At 40.2% G+C, this 19,906-nt stretch overlaps 1 protein-coding gene across 2 annotated transcripts in view; it reads right to left on the bottom strand.

The window, feature by feature from the left end:
• CFAP54 (cilia and flagella associated protein 54) overlaps positions 1–19,906 on the bottom strand; it is a 281,143-nt gene that overhangs the window by 91,688 nt on the left and 169,549 nt on the right. For both annotated transcript variants that reach the window (XM_059082492.2, XM_059082493.2), the window contains 5 exons: positions 19,627–19,749; positions 14,820–14,873; positions 9,352–9,559; positions 6,882–6,961; positions 4,773–4,942 (listed from right to left, as the gene is read on the bottom strand). In XM_059082492.2, the coding sequence (XP_058938475.1) occupies positions 4,773–4,942; positions 6,882–6,961; positions 9,352–9,559; positions 14,820–14,873; positions 19,627–19,749 (635 nt within the window). The remainder of the gene's footprint in view (positions 1–4,772; positions 4,943–6,881; positions 6,962–9,351; positions 9,560–14,819; positions 14,874–19,626; positions 19,750–19,906) is intronic.

Genomic DNA, 19,906 nt, shown 5'->3' with positions numbered 1-19,906 from the left:
TCTCTTAATGTTGAAGCATTTCATTACATAGTTTTTAAAAAATGATGCTCGCTAATATTACCACCAGTCTCATCAAAAAAACGTAAGCATTAGAAAACTGTCAAGCTCATGATGGCAAATACAAATTTTCCAAAAATCCCATTTTTCTACGAAAGTTTAGATTTTATCATTGGCAACAAAAACTATTAGTTGTTTTCCTAGAAGTGGCATGTTCGTTTTGCTCATTTTCAGCAGAATGCCTGTCAAATACCCAAGTCTGCATAATCATGGTTTGCCAGTTGTTTTTTCAAATAAAAATGTTGTTCCATGAAAAAAACAGCTTGTTCAGCTCTCAGTTCATCCACATGTGTGCTGTTCCTCAAGACAACCATCAAACTGTGATATGCAGCAGAAATGTTTGACGTATATTTCCCACTTAAGATATTCCCACAGAATATTAAAACTACATTCAACAATAGGTATTTATAAATGTAACAGATTCTACTGCTTCATCAAAGTCATTCTTAAGTAAATCTGGCTTTTTTTTTTTTTTTTAATTGCAAGCATGCAGCAGTGAAGAACAGAATGACTACTATTTTGGTTTGGTGTCACTGCTTTGATTCATGGTGAGCTACCGGAAGTTTTACCACTGTTGCTTTTTCAGCATCAGTGCAAGTAACAACACAGTGAAAAAGGCAAGCAACCTCTTAGTTTTCTAAACTATTATAAACATAGTTTAAACTGCTATAAAAATAGTTCTGACCTTACAGACCTCCCTGAGTTTCAGGAATGCCCATAGGTCTGAAGACCACACTTGGAGAATCACTGCTCCAAACAGTCCTTATGGACTTTCATCGCTGCTTAGAAACCACAGAAATTTTGAATTCCCCAAAACCTATACTGTCTCTAGCATAAAATCAAATTTAGATGTGGTTAATCATGGAATAGCCTTCAGTCAAGGCTCCCACTGATGAGACAACTGCCTGTGTCCAATCTAAGCAAAAGCAAAGGGGGATTTCTGCTGAATTGATGTCCCCTTTGCAAAGGCTACAAGAGAGCTTCTCCTGTTTAAAGAGAATGGCCATCTAACAAATTAACTCCCTTTCCAAATTCTGAATCTAATGCATAGAACTTAAAACAAGGAATTTTAGTATAATGAGAAAGTTAAGGAGAGAAAAAAAAAATTGTTTCCATCTAATTTGATCATTTCTTTTCATTGGGTAATTATATTTTTCATTTCTAAATTTCTATTTCGTTTTTTTTTTTCTAAATCCATCTGTTCCTTTTTTATCTTGTCTCATTCTCTTCCATCCTTCACGTCTTTGAACAGTTTATTTCTTGGGCTGTGAAGCTGCCATTTGTTGTGCCTGCTAGCTCTCTTTTGTGGCTCTTTCTTCATTTGCTTTATGATATTTGACCCGGCGCTACCTTTACCGGCAGTTGTTTTCCATGAGAGTCCTGCATTTCCTAGGTAATCTCTATGAGACAGCTTTGGTTGTGCCTCTGCTCCAGCTCTGTGATGTCAGGATCAGTTTCAAGGTTAATTTCTCAGGGTTTCTGCATTTCACTGTCAGTGCCAGTTTCGACCCCGCAACTGCCAATAGCATGGATCTGAAGAAACTGGTTACTCTTTTTCTATCCAGGGCAGGCAGCAGTTTCCTTGCTGGTCCCCAGAGACCACTGTGGAATCCCAAGCTAGGGGACAGTTTCATTCTGAATTAGAGAAACAAAGAAGACTGGACTGGGATCCTACCCTACTGTGTACCAATTACATCAGAGCATCAAATTTGCCCTCTCTACTGGGCAAATTATATGTTATATATAATATATATATATTATATGTTATATATATTATATATGAATATATAATATGTTATATATGTGTTATACGTTATATAATACATCATCGCTGCTCCCATCTCAAGAAAATTTGTCTTGACCCTACTTCTACCAGCTGCTGACATCCTATTCCTCTACTCCCCTTTACTGTGAAACTCCTCAAAAGAATCATCTTTACTTGCAGGCTCCAATTTCTCTCCTCTCATTTGCTCATAAAACCACTCTAAATATGCTCTTTCCCCCACTGCCTTCTAAAATTACTCTTGTCGAGGTCACCAGTGACCTCCATGTTGCTAAATCATCCAGTGGTCAATTCTCTATTCTCATCTCAGTCTATCTGGAGCTTTGGGCAGAGTTGATCACTCCATCCTCCCTGATACACTTTCTTCACTTGGCTTTCAGGATTTCATTATCTCTTGGTTTTCTTATATTTTCTGGTCATTTCTTCTCACTCTCCTCTGCTGGTTCTTCATTTTCTCCCCAGTTGCCAACCAAACCCAACCCTCAGTCCTTGGTCCTTCTCCTTCTTTCATCTACTCACATTCCCTAAGGAATCTCATTCATTATAAAGGCTTGAAATACTATCTATATTCTAAAGACCGCAAGAATATTTGACATTTTCAATTGCACCTCAAAGGGACATAGTCTAAACGCAGTCCAAAATCTAACTTCAGATCTTCCCCTAAATAAGCTGCACCCCCTCAATCTTCTCCACTGTGGTTAGGGACAACTTCTTTTGTAACTCCTCTCTTTTTCTCACCACTCTACAGCCAATCCATCAGCAAATTCTAATGGCTCTACTTTCAAAATATACCCAGAATCCGACTTATCACTACCTCTAGTGCTACGGCCCTGATCAGAGCCACTAACATCTTTCTTCTTATTATAGCAGCTTCCCCAGTTGATCTCCCTGCTTTCAAACCCTTTCCCTCTTACAGTCAATTCTCAACCTAACAACCAGGGTTATCCCTTTTTTTTTTTTTTTTTTTCAGTACGCGGGCCTCTCACTGCTGTGGCCTCTCCCGTTGCGGAGCACAGGCTCAGGACGCGCAGGCTCAGCGGCCATGGCTCACGGGCCCAGCCGCTCCGCGGCATGTGGGATCCTCCCGGACCGGGGCACGAACCCTCGTCCCCTGCATCGGCAGGCAGACTCTCAACCACTGCGCCACCAGGGAAGCCCAGGGTTATCTCTTTGAGGTGAAAATCAGATGATGTCATTCCTCTGCTTGAAACAATACAATGACTCCTTACTTCCCTCAGAGTAAAAGCAGAAGTCTTCACCCTGGCCAGAAGGTCCTATATAATCTGCCTCCCCCATCCAGGATGGCCTCCCCATCAAGGATGACCTCTTTGAACATCTCTCTTAAAACTCTCGCTCGCTCCATTCTAGCCACAAGAGACCCTGTGCTGTACCTCAAACATGTGTCAGGCATGTTCCCATGGCCTGCAATACTCCATCTACAGGTATTTGCATGGGCCCCCATGTTTATTTGTTCAGATGTCACCTCATCAATAAAGCCTACCCTAACCACCCCAAATTTGGTTCAGATGTCAAGATCGATGCCATACACATCAAGAGAGTGTGAAAAGGTTGATCACTCCCATAGTGAAACTATCCAGGAAGAGCAGGGCAGCCACCTAAACAGGTTGAAAATGTCTTGAGAGAAAAGAGAAAGGAGACTGGCTGGGCTTTATAGTAGTTAATGGGTGGCGCTGGGGTAAGGGTTCCCACGTGTGGGCCAGGTCGGTGTGATTTCAACGTCCCACCAGCACCAAAGGAGGGGGCAACCAGGCTCTCTTCTCTGCTTGCCCAGGTGTGGGGCAGAGGGGACGGGGGAGTGGTGGAGCTTGAAAGCAGTCAGTTAACGAACATCTAAATGGAGTCATTCTCTTTATTACAACTGCACCGTTTTAACAGGATAACCCCTCCTCCTCCCCCTGCCTCCACTGCTGATATTCTCCAAAACACTTATTTTTGGCCACACCATATAATTTACTTACGTGTTAGGTTTACAGTTTATTGTCAGCCTGTTTATTATCTATTAGAATAGAAACTCCATGAGGGTAGGATTTTTGTCAGTATTGTTATATATTTTGTGTATACTGTATATATCAGTGTTAGGATACAGAACTTAGGACCATGCCTAGAATATCGTAGGTGCCCCCAAATTACTTTTTGAATGAATTAATGAATGGTAAGATAAGAAATTTGCTCATTATTCAAAGAATCACTATTGAAAGTGTTCTCATGACAGAGGTGTTTATCATAAATGATATGGGAAGTTCTTGAAAGTATATTTCTATATTATTCAATATTAAAAAATCACTGAGAAGTATTTTTAACTATGCAAGTGTTTATATGTCTATGAGCTTATGAATACAGAAACTATATTCTATTCATCTTTGTCTCCTCGGTGCCTAGATCAGAGCCCAACAGTGAGGCAGTTAGCAGATACTGGTCACTATATATGAATGAATCAATGAACAAATGAAAAGAAAGATCTGACATCAGCAATTGCATCACATTTTTAAAATGAGCCAACTACAATAGTTTATTAAGTGGTTGAGCACAGCATAGTTCAAGAGATGTTACTTTTTCAAAATAGAGCTTGTTTTTAATATTTTTATTGGTTGTCTAGGGAGAAAACACTCCATAGGTGTTATTTGTAAAAAAGCTATAAGGAATTTAGGTTCTGCCTTTTAAAAATAAATTATTAATTAAAAAGGAGAACTCTGTGACTTTATGTTTCACATAAAACATCCTAGCTATGTGTTTTAATAAACCAATTAATTTGTTGAGAATTATAGTTTCAAATGTAGTAATGTGTGAAAACTCTCCTGAACAGTAAAAAGCAAGTCTGCTCTATTAATCTAGGAATTTATGAAACTTACATAAAATTTAGGTATATTTTAACAAATTAGAGTGAGAAGGAAACTGTGATGTGGAGACTCGCCTGTATGCTGCCCGGTGTCTCTGCAGGGCGACTGCAGCCAGCTGCAGCCTGACCTCCACCACAATCTCTAGCTCGCCAGCCGAACACTGAGAGAGGTTCTTATGGCCTGGATGCTCCACCTCTGACACAAGGAAGTTGAGCCTGTCTTCAGCTTCTGTCAGTAAAATTGCCTAAAGAAAGAACAACACACAATCACCCAAGCTCAGAAGTAATACAAACCATGTCTCATTCTTATTCATCAAATATTTTTCATGTACTGAAAAGTAACAATGAATGGAAGACCAAAAAGGAAATCTGAACAAAATCATCAGAGAAGAGAGCTCAGTGAACAGGAAAAAGACAACAGGGAATGAAAAGGGAAGTAATGGCAAGAGTAAGTGTGTAGCAGACCTACTAGAGCACGGACTTGAGGATATAGGGAGGGGGAAGGGTAAGCTGTGACAAAGTGAGAGAGTGGCATGGACATATATACACTACCAAACGTAAAACAGATAGCTAGTGGGAAGCAGCCGCATAGCACAGGGAGATCAGCTCAGTGCTTTGTGACCACCTAGAGGGGTGGGATAGGGAGGGAGGGAGGGAGGGAGACGCAAGAGGGAAGAGATATGGGAACATATCTATATGTATAACTGATTCACTTTGTTATAAAGCAGAAACTAACATGCCATTGTAAAGCAATTATACTCCAATAAAGATGTTAAAAAAAAAAAAAGTAAGTGTGTAGGACAGTGACCCTTTATTGCATGCACAGCCGATGCCCATACTTGCTTATTCCTAGTAGCCGTGTTCTAGAATGTTGCTGCAAACACTGAGTCAGCTAATACTGAAGCACTGCTCCTAGGGAAATACAGGGATAGGTTCCTACGAGCCTCTGGTCACATCATTTTTGTCAGCTGATCAGTACATAACCTTGTTTAATGGGTGTTTATGTTTAAAGACACGTTATTGAATATACAGTGTAGATTCATTAACCTTGAACTCACAGCCAATAACTCTACAACTCATGCCTGATTGAAGCTTGTCTAACACAGATTTTCTCCAAAAGGCACATCACAGCCTCCTTGCACTTAAGATTACTAGACAGCCCTTCAGCACTATGCATTAGGGGCCATTTCAAATAGTGAAAAGATCAACAAAAGACCCCACAAAAATGCAAAAAGCTTGGCAATAAAAGAAAAGGACACCTGTTTATAGTATCAAAGTGGAAAGAAAAAGTCAGCATTGCCTTGTTCAGCTCAGCTGGGAATGTGCATATCAGGCAACTCAAAGTTTTCTATGCTCTGTGCCTGTCCCCAAATGACCACCAAAGAGCAAAGAGTACTGATTTTGGAGTTACAATTAAATTTTAGCAGATAAGCAAATGAGCAAATACTGAATCTGTGAATAATGAGGATCAACTGTACTTCAAATTAAACTATGGTCGGTCACCAAACTGGTAATGTAAAGATAATGAGATCTTACAGTTGACAATCAATACTAAATAGCAATAGCTATACTAAATAGCAACATGGCAAAAAAAAGAAAGGGACCAACCAATCTTTCAAGGAACAGGTCTCTAAAACCTTGTTTGTATAAAGCAGTAAATACTATATAAGGACTAGGGTAATTTAGTATAATGGTTAAGAACGTGATCTGTATTTTATTAGTTGTGTGGCATTAGTGAATTTCTTACTGTCTAAGCCTCAGTTTATTCATGGTTCAGCACAATACAGTTCAAAAATGAATAGTACGTACATCACAGAGTTGTGAGAATTAATCATGCAAAGTGCCTGTCATGTAGGAAGCACTTAATAAATGGTACTGTTGTTGTTCCTGTTGTTGTCACTATTATTATTAGGAAACACCAAACAGGGCATGGAATACTCAAATCCCATCAGATAATAAATCTTATTTCCCACGGCAACTTAATCGAGTTAAAAGGTCAAAGTCTGACATCTCTCAGCATCTGCTTTTCTCACGGGGAGTAGACTCCATCCCTGGCCCCAACCCATGCTTAGGCAAGAAAAACTATGTGAGTAAGCACAGTCCTGAAAGTTGACCTGTCCAGGGCCTAACAGTGGGCTTTCTGGTAACGGATTCACTATGATTTGAAAAATTTTTTAAGCTTACCTTTAGTGTGCTAAGTGTGAAGTCCTCTTTCATTTTTGTAAGCTGACAAAGTAAGCCTCCCTCATCCTTTGAACACACCTCTATAAGACACAACATTTTGGAAGAACTAAGGATATCTGTGGTTAGCTTAAATATTAATTCTAATTTACAAAACTCACCGTTAGTTGGGAAATTTAATGTTTAAAGAACAACCACAATGATAATTAGAAATACAGTGCTATATCAAACGGTCCCTAAATATCAGACATTAGAAGACTGAGGCTGATTCTTAAATTCTGAAAGGATCTCTTGGGTGCTTGGTGATGCCATTCCAGTTATTGGCTACTGATATAAAATAGTGGTTCCTCACCTGGGATCCCAGGACCCCTTAAGGTCCTCAAAGAATTGGGTTGGCCAGAAAGTTCGTTCAGGTTTTTCGTAAGCTGTTAGGAAAAACCCGAACGAATTTTTTGGCCAACCCAATGTTTTGGGTCTTCCAGATATTTATAATATCTTGATAAGATCTCCTTGGAAGTGTCAGTTCTGCTGATTTGCTCCAAGACCTCCTTAGAAGTGTCAGCTCATGCCCCTCACTCTAAGAGCAGAGAGTGAGACCATTTGGAACAGCACAAACTACAATCCTCAAATATCTCAAAATTCCTACCCACAATCCAAAGTTGGCCCTCATTCTGAGTGAGGGAGCATTGAGAGAATGTAGATCACAAACTTTGCCTGCTATAGTAAGCCTGGCTTCTAGACTACGGGAGGGAGAAGAACGACAAGTCATTATTTGACTAGGAATTAATGCACAAATTACCCACCTAAAGAGACTAGGTTTGTCAAGAAGAAGAGGGAGTCCAGAGTAACATGGAACTGAACACACCTGACTTCCTCCCTTCTTCCAACTTCAATTTTCCGGGCTCTTCTCCTAAATTAGAAGACTCTGGAGCTAGAGGGTCAGCTGAGTATGAGGGAGGGCCCAGAAGAAAGATCTGGGACTAGGTCTTCTCCCCTAAGGGAAAGTGAGAGACAGGCGAGGACAGAAACGGAAGAATGCTAACGTGAGAAATTCTGGCAAGAGGTTGATCCACCTCTTCCTCCTTCTCTCTCTGCCTCCTGAGTGACCCCCCACCCCTGTGGGGTCCTCCCATGTTGCAGCATGCCCCTCCCTCTTGGGAGCTGTAAATAACAAACTCTGTTTTCAATGACAGCCATCTCCTGATCTGTTGGCCTCACCACACCTGAATAAGAATAAAACTTACACCTTAAAACAGAGGCCAATATTATTCTGATACCAAAACTAGACAAAGACACCATAAGAAAATGACACAATACATGTTATGAATATGGATGCAAAAATCTTCAACAAAATCCTAGCAAACAATCCAGCAACATATAAAAAGAATTATACACCACGACCAAGTGTGATTTATCCCAAGAAAGCAAGGTTGGTTAAACACTCAAAAATCAACTAATGTAATACATGCCTACAGATAGAATAAAAAACAAAACCCATATAATCATCTTAATAGACACAGGAAAAGCATTTCATAAAATCCAACACCTTTTCATGATAAAATCACTCAACAACCTAGGAATAGATGAGAAATTCTTCTAGCTGACAAAGGACATCTATGAAAAACCCACAGTTAACATCATACTTAGCAGTAAAAAAACAAAACAAAACAAAACAACTATTTTTAAGGCAACATTAATTCATTTGAAAAATATGTATATAGTTTTATATGTATATACGGGCCATAAATCCCATCCATGGGTATCTTATCCTATAGAAGTATACACTATAGTATGGATATGTAGTGTTTCCGCACCGTTTCCTAGAAACAAAGTGAACGCACAACAGGGGATTGGCTGAATAAACCATGGGCTGTTCACAGCATAAAACACCACACAGCCAGTTTAGGGGACCAAAGCAAAGCAGTTGACTTGGAGTGGCTTACATAAGAAATGCAAGAGGCAGAAAAATGTAAAATACATCATTTCTTAAATAAATGACAAATCCTATTTTGTATGTGCAGCTGACCCTTGATCAACGTGGGGGTTAGGGACACTGACCCTCCATGCAGGTGAAAGTCCACATATAATTTATAGTTGGCGCTTGGTATAGACGGTCCTCTGTATCCACAGTTCAGCATCTGCAGATTCAACCAACCACAGATTGTGCAGTACCATAATATTCACTATTGAAAACTATCGGTGTATAAGTGGACCTGTGCAATTCAAACCTGTGTTGTTCAAGGGTCAACTGTGTATAATGTAAAAAAGTGGACAAATATGCAGACATATTGGTGGATATGGATAGGCAGGTACCTAGACATAAGCACATATGTGTGTCATTAAGTGAGCTCAGAGAAAACCATGAAAGAATAGCTACTAGAATGATCATATGGATTATTGAGGGTAGAGTGGGGAATAGGTGGGGAAAGGGAATAGAAAGAGAAATAAGCAAAAAAACAGAACAAAAGATTACCTTTCAAGTTTGGGAGGTTTGGTCTGTTTTTCTCAGCAGTAAGTCCATGGCAGACTGGTTTCATTATATGTTCTGGGACACAATTTATTGTTGCAGCCACATTTACTAAAAAGTATGCTTTAACAAAGGCAAACTTATTTAAGAGATGTTGCTGACCGACTGTAACCAGAATTAGAGGCAAGCCTTTGTTTATTAAATCATCAAGTGCCTAAAAAAAAAATTTTTTTTAAGGCAAAGTAGTAAAATACTGTTTTCAGATATTATTAGCTTCAGTCCCCTCCTGCAGTCCTCATTTGGTGCAGGATGAAGGAATTCAGGGACAGACGTGAGGGAACATAATCGGCAGGTCCATTGAGAGAGGCGTCACAACGATGCCAGCAGGTCCACCGTGCTCCTGCCACTTCCGACCAGTTGGTTACCTGCCCCATGAGGCCAGCCCTGCCACACAGAGAGAGTGAACCCAGTGCCGACAGCGAGGAGGGGACACCTTATCAAAATGGAGCAAACGAGAAAGCTCATCAGCCATGCATGCTGGCCGCTCTGCTTTAGCTCGAGTGAATTAGAGCTCGCGGGATGGGAAAAAGGGGAAGGACGGGAGGAGAAGCAAACCCCTTCCCAACTTAGAATCCGTGTCAATCATGAGAATCCCCACCTTGAGGACTCCCTCAACCTCCTGGTCCCCTCGCTTGCACGCACACTTCCTTGGCAATCGTGCTAAGTGGCACCATGTTAAGTTCCTGACCAAACCTCAGCGCCACCTGGACATCATCCTACATTTTCTCAGGCTGTTCATTCTTGCTCTCTCCTAGACAGCCATTTCACGCTCTTCTTGTTTCTAAATTCTAACACTTTCTCCCCAACGCCCCTCCCAGCTAGTAACCTTGCTTCCTATACTTAAATGAGAAAACTGAAGCAGTCAGAGTAGTGTCCACAGACCTCATAGCTCCACCTCTCCCACCTATCCAAGCATCTGCCTCACTGCCCTGCCTTCCTTCCTGCTTCCTAAGGCTGGTGCCACCACTTAGGCCATCAGTCCTGTCCCCACTGGTATACTCAGCCATTCTCTCCTACATCATAAGTGTTCCCTTTCTAACAAATACCATATGATATCAGTTACATGTGGAATCTGAAGTATGACACAAATGAACTTATCTATGAAACAGAAACAGACTCACAGCCACAGAGAACAGACTTGTGGTTCGCCGAGGGGAGGAGGTAGGGGAGGGATGCACTGGGAGTTTGGGGTCGGCAGACATAAACTATTATATATGGAATGGATAAACAACAAAGTCCTATTGTGTAGCACAGAGAACTAAATTCAGTATCCTATGATAAACTGTAATGTAGAAGAATATGAAAAAGAATGTATTATATATACATATGTATAACTGAGTCATTTTGCTGTACAGCAGAAATTAACACAAAATTGTAAATCAACTATACTTCAATTTAGAAAAATGTTCCCTTTCTACAGTGACATTCCCATCAGCACACAGCCATGCTGTCTTCACCTCCATTTTAAAAACCAACAACTCTCTATACCCTGACTTCCTCCTCCAGTTACATACCCTAATTCTCACTTCCCCTAACAGCAACAACCTACAAGGTTGTCAATATTCCAATCTCTCTCCTTTCATTTGCTTTTAAACCTACTCCATCCTTACATTGAAACCCTTTGGTACTTGGCGAAATCTAATGGTTAATTCTCAGTCTTCATATGCCAAGTTACTTTAATCTAAGACACCATTATTTTATATGCCCATTAAACTTTCACATGCCCACAACTATAAAATGCACTCTGACTGCAGAGCTATAAAATGTTTTTTAAAATACATGTTTAGGGCCTTCCCTGGTGGCGCAGTGGTTGAGAATCCGCCTGCCAATGCAGGGGACACGGGTTCGTGCCCCGGTCCGGGAAGATCCCACATGCTGCGGAGCGGCTGGGCCTGTGAGCCATGGCCGCTGAGCCTGCGCGTCCGGAGCCTGTGCTTCGCAACGGGAGAGGCCACAACAGTGAGAGGCCCACGTACCACAAAAAAAATAAATAAATAAAAATAAAAAAATAAAATACATGTTTAGGACTTTGTGAATTATGGTAGTGCACTTCTCAGCAAAATTTGACACTATTAATCATTCCTTCTTCTGAAGATGCTGCTTCTCTTGGTTTTCAAGCCACCACAGTCCCTTGGTTTCTTTCCTATTATATCCACTACTCCTTTTCCGTCTTCTTTGCTGGTTCCTCCCTCTTTTCCTATACCTCTAAATATTGGAGTGTCCCAGGGCTCCATCCTCTTCCATCTCCTCATTCTCTCCCCTTCGATGATCTTAATCAGGCTCGTGGTTTTAATCTCATCTAAATGCTGATTAATTCCCAAGTTTTTGTCTCTAGCTCCAACTTCTCTTCTAACTCAAGACTCATATAATCAACTTCTGACTCAATTCTTCCACTTGGATGTCTAACAGATATCTCAAACTCAACATGTCCAAAACTGTATTCCTAGTCTCCCACACAAACACAAACACACACACACAGAGTATAAGCTCTATGAGGACTGAGAATCTGTCTGTATTATTGGTTAACTAATGTGTTTGATTGATAGCACCTGGCACACAGCAGACTCGATGGATTGGCTAAAGTGATCCCTTTAAAACACAAGTAGATCAGGCCACACCTCTGCCCTAAACCCTCCAGTGGCTCCTCCTTTTGTTCAGAGTAGGAGCCTAGGTGACAAGAGCCCTACAAGGCCCTTCTCCATCTGAGCACCCCACCACCATCTACCCTGTTACCTCTCTGACCTTGTCTCCAACTGCTCTCCCATCATTCACACAACTCTAGCCACACTGGCCAAGATGTCCCTCACTAAGCTAGGCAATCCTGCCCCAGGGCCTTTGTACTTACTGTAGCCTGTTCTTAGATTATTCTTTCTCCAGGTTTCATAGGACTTGCACCTTTACCTGCTTCAGGTCTGTTCACCGATGTCACCTCAGTGAGGACTAAGCTGATTGTCCCATTCAAAATTACAACCCCAGTCTAGCCCCATGCTCCCAATCCCCTTTATGAGCTGCTGGGTTCATTTTCCCCTACAGCATGGTTCGCCTCCTAACATACTATATAATTTACTCATTTATAACGTGTACGTATATGTTTATTACTAGTCTTGCCCACTAAAATATAAGCTCCCTGAGGGCTTAGAATTTGTTTTGTTGATTAACTGATATATTTATCTGACAGCACAAGAAGAGCACCTTGCACACAATAGGCTCTTATTAAATATTTGTTGAACTAATATAAAAAGCAGATGCTGGTGTTATGTATTCTAAAAAAATAAAAAGGTAAATTATTTGCCTTACGTGAGCTAAAAAAAAGAAAAACCTCATTGTTTGGGAGAGTATGAGGCAATGCTCGCAGTGGGGAGATCTGTTGCTGTTGTTCATTCTCCTTCCTTAAGCCCTTCTAAAGGGTGGAAAGCAATACCTGCAAAACAGCCAGACATGGAGCAACTCAGCCTGACCTAGTAACAAACGATTATACTAAGGAAATGGTTGACATTCTCCATCTAGAAGAGAAACTTCAGACTGGTTGGGGGTGGGGTGTGTGTGTAGGAGGTTTCTCTTTTCTATCCACAGCAAACAGTGATTTAATGAGCCCTGACAATTACACCCAAACTCTTGAGGATCAAAAGAAGATTAATTAGTAATGCTATCCAACACTCCTTCCTCTCCCTCTATACAGAAAATATGAAGTGTAATCTGAAGCGTCTTAAGCAGACCAACAGTTCTGTTTTAATTAATTAGCTAATAGAAATCGGTTTTCCATTATACAGTACTGTCAGTCTCTTTTTGTTTAAAAAAAAAAAAAAAAAAAGATCAGACAAACATTCCTTTTATATCCAAGACCACTTTTATAACCAAAACCAAAAGAAGTGTTTTTAGGATGCCCTGGCATTTATGACTGGAAAGAAATAAATATTCCGAAGCATCCCAAGGTCTCAGAACACTAAAATGAATATGTATTGGTATCTTCCTAATACCAGTTCTTTCATTCCAGGCTACTTGCTTATAAATTAAAACAAATTTTAAGGCAAAAACAATGAATCATCTGAAGCATAATTAAAAGTGAAGTCTGTGGAATAAAATTAACAATAATAGAAAAGTAATGATTACATTTAATAAAAGGTAGATAAAATTCCTATCAAAATTATGGAGGAAAAAACTAGAGCAATTTTGAAGAAATGTCTCTCAAAGTTATTTCATAAAAATTAATACTTTACTTAGTGAAACAGAATGCTGTTTCTGAGCATTTAAAAAAACCAAAAACTATGTGTACCTGTCTATATGCATTAACCATCGCCTGCCTGTGTGAACCTCTTGCCCCTCTGTAACCCCCTTAACAATGGTTGTTGCCCTACCACCCTTCCATTCCAACACTTCCTAGTGGACAATCTGCTGGGACTCTAAGATTTTTTCTAATGATGATAAAATTTAAATGCTTTTAGGTCACCAAAAGTTTAAAACCCAATCATTCCATTAATGACAAGAATAAACCTATTGAGATGGACAGTCTGGTCCTCTCTTTGTAAAAAAAATAGTGGGGAAATCAGAGGAATTGCTTATAAAAATGTCATATGAAAACCTTCCTTTAGCTAATGCTATGATGGTAATCATACTGTAATATATAAACGTATCAAATCAATGCACTGTACACCTTAAACTTACACAACGTTCTATGTCAGTTATACTCCCCCAAAAAATTGCAAAAGAAAACCTTCCACACATTGGCTGAGAGGCAGTCTCAGACTGGGGCAATGGATCCCAGTAAAAGCAGTATTGAACAGGTGGGCTATCACAAAATCCTCTGCTGGTGATCCAAGTTGTAACTAAAAAGTTGAGACATTCTGGGTCAAAATTGTTTCTGAATCAATCTGTGAGAGAGTCAGGTATCAGAGAGGGTTATTCCAAGAGAAACTGCATGTAGAGCACAGGATCAATTGTAATGAAGTTTGTTTAGGCTTTCACACCATTTTGATTTCCCTTTACTATATAAATTAACTGCTAAATCCAGTCTAGTATGGCCATTTAAACAGAAATCCTTAAAAAAAAAAAATCTTAAGCTAAGATAATCTCTTACTGTATCAAGAATTACAGCATTCAGAATAATTTTTAAAAATTATATATATAATTAGATATTAGATACTTGGCATGGCTAGATAAGCAAACTGAATATGCATGTATAATTGAAAATTGAGGAGCAGTAACTGATATTTGCTCCATCTGAAAACCAGATCAGTTTGGGTCTGACCGTATCTCTGGCCTCAATATTTGGAGATCAGCCTCCATTACCAGACATAGAAGAGCATATTACACAGCAGATATTCAAAAACAAAGATTATACATACCAAAAAGGTTGAAATGACTCAAAAATTATCCCCACTAAATATCCAATATTTATAAAATATCGTTATCCTTACCTGCATATTTTCTTTACTAGTTAGAGGTTTTCCCGAGTCAAATGATTGAAATAGCTGCCAATATACAAAATGTTAACGTTAGAAACAAGAGTATTGAGTGCTCCTTTAGATGAAACTGTTAATGTGTTCTAAAACTATCTTAAATATAATTTTTATTATAAAAGTAATCCATGCTCTAGTCAGAAAAGACAAGTATAGTATAAAGAAGAAAGCAGGGCTTCCCTGGTGGCGCAGTGGTTGGGAGTCCGCCTGCCGATGCAGGGGGCGCGGGTTCGTGCCCCGGTCTGGGAAGATCCCACATACTGTGGAGCGGCTGGGCCCGTGAGCCGTGGCCGCTGAGCCTGTGCGTCCGGAGCCTGCGCCCCGCAAGGGGAGAGGCCACAACAGTGAGAGGCCCGTGTACCGCAAAAAAAAAAAAAAAAAAAAAAAAAGAAAGCAAAAATCAACATCTTTAGGGTTGTCAATGTTAATATCTAGGTGTCTTTACTACCAATTTCTTTTTGATGTATTTTAAAATTTTGTATATGTATCTGGATTCCTTTTCACTAAATGTTACATCATAATTATTTTCCCACACCATTAAGTTATTTGTAAACCTTGTCTAATAGCTCAGTAGCATTCTATCCTATGAATGTACCATAAAAACTTAACCTCTCTCCTATTGTTAGACATCTAAGAAGACCACTTCTCATCCTCACCCCACCATTCAGCCCTGGTTTAAATAATATTGGTGACTATTTTGCTGGTATTTCTGATTATCACTTTTGGATAGATTCCTGGAAGCAGAAGTGTTGGGTCATAAGATAAGACTATATTGAGAAAATTGAAAAGGGATAGCTCAATCTACCTTCCACCCATGTTGTACGAAAATGCCAGGATTACAGCACTTCCAATAGCATTGCGTATTAGCACTTAAAAATGTTTTTGCCAGTTTGAGGTAAATTGTACTACTCTTCACAATGATGCTTTTTGTGGTTCTTCCCTTGTTTGTGAATTACCTGTTAATATGTTTGGCTCTAAATAGAATATTGCATTAGAAAACATTCATTTGTCACAGAACATTGTTGTATCGTTATGAGGGTGCATCCCTTCAGGTACAGCTGCCCTTTTCAAAAGGTGCTCATTCTGAGATGTCAATACTAATACCCCATCCACATCCTCTTGGTCACCTGGAAGTCACCAGCATCTTCCATGAACAGGCCACTCATATGTGCATGGTATCCTACTTCAAGCACCTGTACCTCTTTGCCTGAGGGCATTCTGTGGCCACAGGAGAGTTTCAGGAGAGGCTGCAGGTGCAGGGAGCAACCCCTACCAATGAGGGGCAAGAGACTGTCTCTCTGCAGGCCCCACCTGCCCGTGGCGGGGGTCTCATTAATGCTCTGTGAAGTGGTTTTCCTCGTCTCCCTGTCTGACTTTCCCACTCACTCACTGCGCTTCCTGGAATCATCTCTCAAACACACTAATTGTTCCCAAATCTTTGTCTCAGGATTTGCTTTTGAGGAACCCCTAAATCAAGACATCACATATTGCTCTTATCAGAAGAAAGTGTTGCTAAGGGTTTAAAAACATTTCTTTTTTTGAAGATATTCTTTATTTCCTTTAACACATTGAAAAGTGAGTAACTGAATCCAGGGAGAGACCTTTGGTGATATAATTTGAAGAGGGTTAATGACGGGACTTTAGATTTGGTGATGAGAGCAGAATCCCAATATGAGTATATTTTTAAAAAACAGAATTTTTTTTAAGCCCGTGAAAAGTTCAATCATAATCTGTAAGACTTTTCCAGTAACTGCTTTTACAACTGAAATTTAATTCATTAATCCTGTCTTTAAATAACTAGCCTGCAGCCTAGTAACGTTGGCACCTATTTTAATTATAAACCCTGAATGCACTTGCTCTTTTAATTACACTTTTTAAATTCCCAACTGAAGCTGGAAAAGCTGCAAATTAACTTTGAGAACACACAATCTGAAGTCATAATCCATCGGGAAACAATTCGCCCACACTTTTGTCTTACGAAAACTGGTTGATTAAAAATGAAGTTTGGGATTTACCTGTAAAACATGAGTTTCAGACCACTTGTCTGTTTTGGTGAAAGCAATAAGCATTGAAAACTCCCTCGTTTCCTATTCTACCCAACGGGCTTCCCTTTCCTTCTTGTCTTCCGGACCCTAAATGTGGAGGGCCCCACGTTTCAGTCCTCTGCCTTCTACTTTTCATTATCTGCCTTGGCTCCCAGCTGCTCTCCCCAGTCTCAAGACTTGATATTTCTGCCAATGCTCCCAAATTCACCTGCAGCTTCAACCTCTCCCCTGAATTCCAGAACATACACTCTCTGCACGTACCTACGCTGTATCTCCACCTGCATGTCCACTAGGAATCTCACACTTAACACGCTCTACCCCTGCCTTGGGGCAGCAGGACTCCCCATCTCAGTCGATGAAAACGCTTTGCTACCAGCTGCTCACGTTGAACACTTCTGCAGTCTCTCTCTTACATCCCACATCTCAACCATCAGCAGCAAATGCTGTCAGCTCTACCTTTGCCATGTGCCCAGAATTTTACCACTTTTCACTCCTCCCACCACTCTTACCCCGACCACTGTCACATCTCACTCAGGTCATTGGCAAAGGCCTTCTCCCTGGTCTCCCTATGTAAACCCAAGCACATCCATAGCCCATTCCCCAAACAGCAAGCAAAGCGGTTCTTTGAAATTTACTTCCTGTCCCACCACTCCTCTGTTCAAAGCTCTACAAGGTTTCCTATCTCATTCAGAGTAAACTCCAGTCCTCACCCAGCCCTGGGCGGTCCGACACGACCTGGTTCCTGGGTCCTGCCCTCTCCCCCTCCTCCTCCTCCTCTCTAATCCAGCCTCACGTGGCCTTCCTGGTTTTCCTCAACCACATCTTACAGGCCTTTGCCCTTGCACTGCCTCCTATTTGGAAGGTTGTTCCCTCAAATCTTTCACTCCCTTATTAGAGAGACTTCCCAAACCACCCTCAATAGAACAGCTACCCACTGCTCTGAGGGTCACTTCCTGTCCCCTCAACTCAGCTTGACTGTCCATCAGAGCATGTCACCATCTGACATGTAGTTATGTGCTTACTGTGTGTGTTATTTGTCTTCCTCACTGGACTGTCCAATAGTAACATGCCTCCAGGAAGGCAGTAACTCCATTTATCTCTCTACTGCTCTATCCCTGTGTCTGGAATAGTGCCTGTATTCAGTCAGCACTCAATAAATATTTTTTAATGAATTAAAATATAATTTAAATAACAAAATGCAAACTATTTTACAACAGGGAAAGGCTGTTGCTTGAGAAGCAAGCAAGAAAATACTGCTAATTTAACCCAGGTAACACGATGAAATCGTTTGTGCTATAGAAAATGAACCAAAAAACATGACTGACTCCCCAATAGATAGCTAAATAGATAAATATACAGTCGTCCCTTGGTAACTGTGAGGGACTGGTTTCAGGATTCCCCACCCCCCCCATACCAAAATCTGCAATGCTCAAGTCCCTCATATAAAATGGCACAGTATTTGCATATAACTTAGGCGCATAATCCCATATACTTTAAATCATTTCTAGATTACTTATAATGCCTAATACAATGTAAATGCTATGTAAATAATTGCCAGCATTCAAATTTAAGTTTTGCCTTTTGGAATTCTCTGTAATTTTTTTTCCAAATATTTTCAATCCGTGGTTGGTTGAAGCCATAGATGTGGAACCCACAGATACAGAGGGTCCACTATATATGTATAGACATACACACACGTATCCGATCGTCTACTGAACGTCCCTCTTAGGATTTCCTGTAGATACCTTGACACTTACCTCATTACGATAAATTATAACACTGTAGCAGTCATATTAAGAAAAAAGCAGCAACATTTTAGGGGTATACATTGAAGTAATGTATGCATTACATGTAAATATGTCTGCCTATGCAAGTAGTTTTCAAGACATAACTATTCCGCAGTTTCTTTTAGGTCCTCTGAATTTAAATCCCACCGGCATGTATCGTATCTGCTAGTCTCACTCCTCACACATATGGTCTCTCCCAGGAAACTGACTTGTTGCTTCCTCCTATTTCCTTTATTGCTGGCCCTTGGATGAGGATCCAAGCATCTGCCCCAAGCAAGGTCACCCAGAGATTCCCAGATCACCACAAAAACCAAAGCAGAGGACAAAAAGAGCTCACTCTGATTTAAATATAAAGGTCGGTATTCATTTTCAAGGATGCTCCAATCATGCAATTTACAAATACAAATTAAGCAAGCCAGGTAGAACTCTCTCCCAAAGTCAAAAAAGCCTAGACAAAATAGAGGAACATTCTCTCCTCACAAAAATCAGAAGAAATGCAAACACATGCTTAACTCTTTGGTATGAAGTATATAAATCAAAATATCCAAATAAAACATGAAGAGAGACCATTTTGACTAAGACTATTAACTAGAAATTATAAGCTCAGACCCAAAAGTCTAAGAGATAGTGGCTGATCAATGTGTCTACTGAGACTGTCCATGATAACACAAAGTCAAAATTCCACAGTCAAAACCTACTGCAAGATCACGCTCCCCTCCCCGTCATGACACCCACCCTTCTTCCATTTCAGACAAAGGAAACCTTGTGTATGTTGGATGTTAGCTCTAATCAGCCTTATTAACAAAGAAGTCTGCAGTACCAGAGACTTGTAAATACCCTTCTGTGGAAGCATTCCCTAGATTTTAGGAATGTAGCCTTCAAAAGGACCTTCAAAAGGTTGAAAATGGCTTTGAATCAAATTGGCAGGTTTACCTTCATTCTTCCAGTAGCTTTACAGCCAGCGGGTACTGAAGAAGGCATGTTTTTTCCATAAAAAATCTGGGATATCTCATGAAAGGCTTCGGAAAAGAATCCTAAATCTATAAGGACTTCTATCTTTAAAGAAAAGAAAAAAAAAGAGAGATTCTAAATTAAACCATTTGTTTTACTTACGAAATTAAAATTTTAGAGAAAAATCATCAACTTGCCGAGATCCAAACTTTCTGCTTCATATTGGTAACGCGTTATAAGCTAATGTTTAGACAACACAGTG

Source organism: Kogia breviceps, chromosome 12 (genome assembly GCF_026419965.1).
Source record: "Kogia breviceps isolate mKogBre1 chromosome 12, mKogBre1 haplotype 1, whole genome shotgun sequence".
Lineage (NCBI taxonomy): Eukaryota > Metazoa > Chordata > Mammalia > Artiodactyla > Physeteridae > Kogia > Kogia breviceps.
The sequence above is the reverse complement of the archived record's forward strand: the minus strand, read 5'-3'. Positions and strand labels throughout refer to the sequence as shown.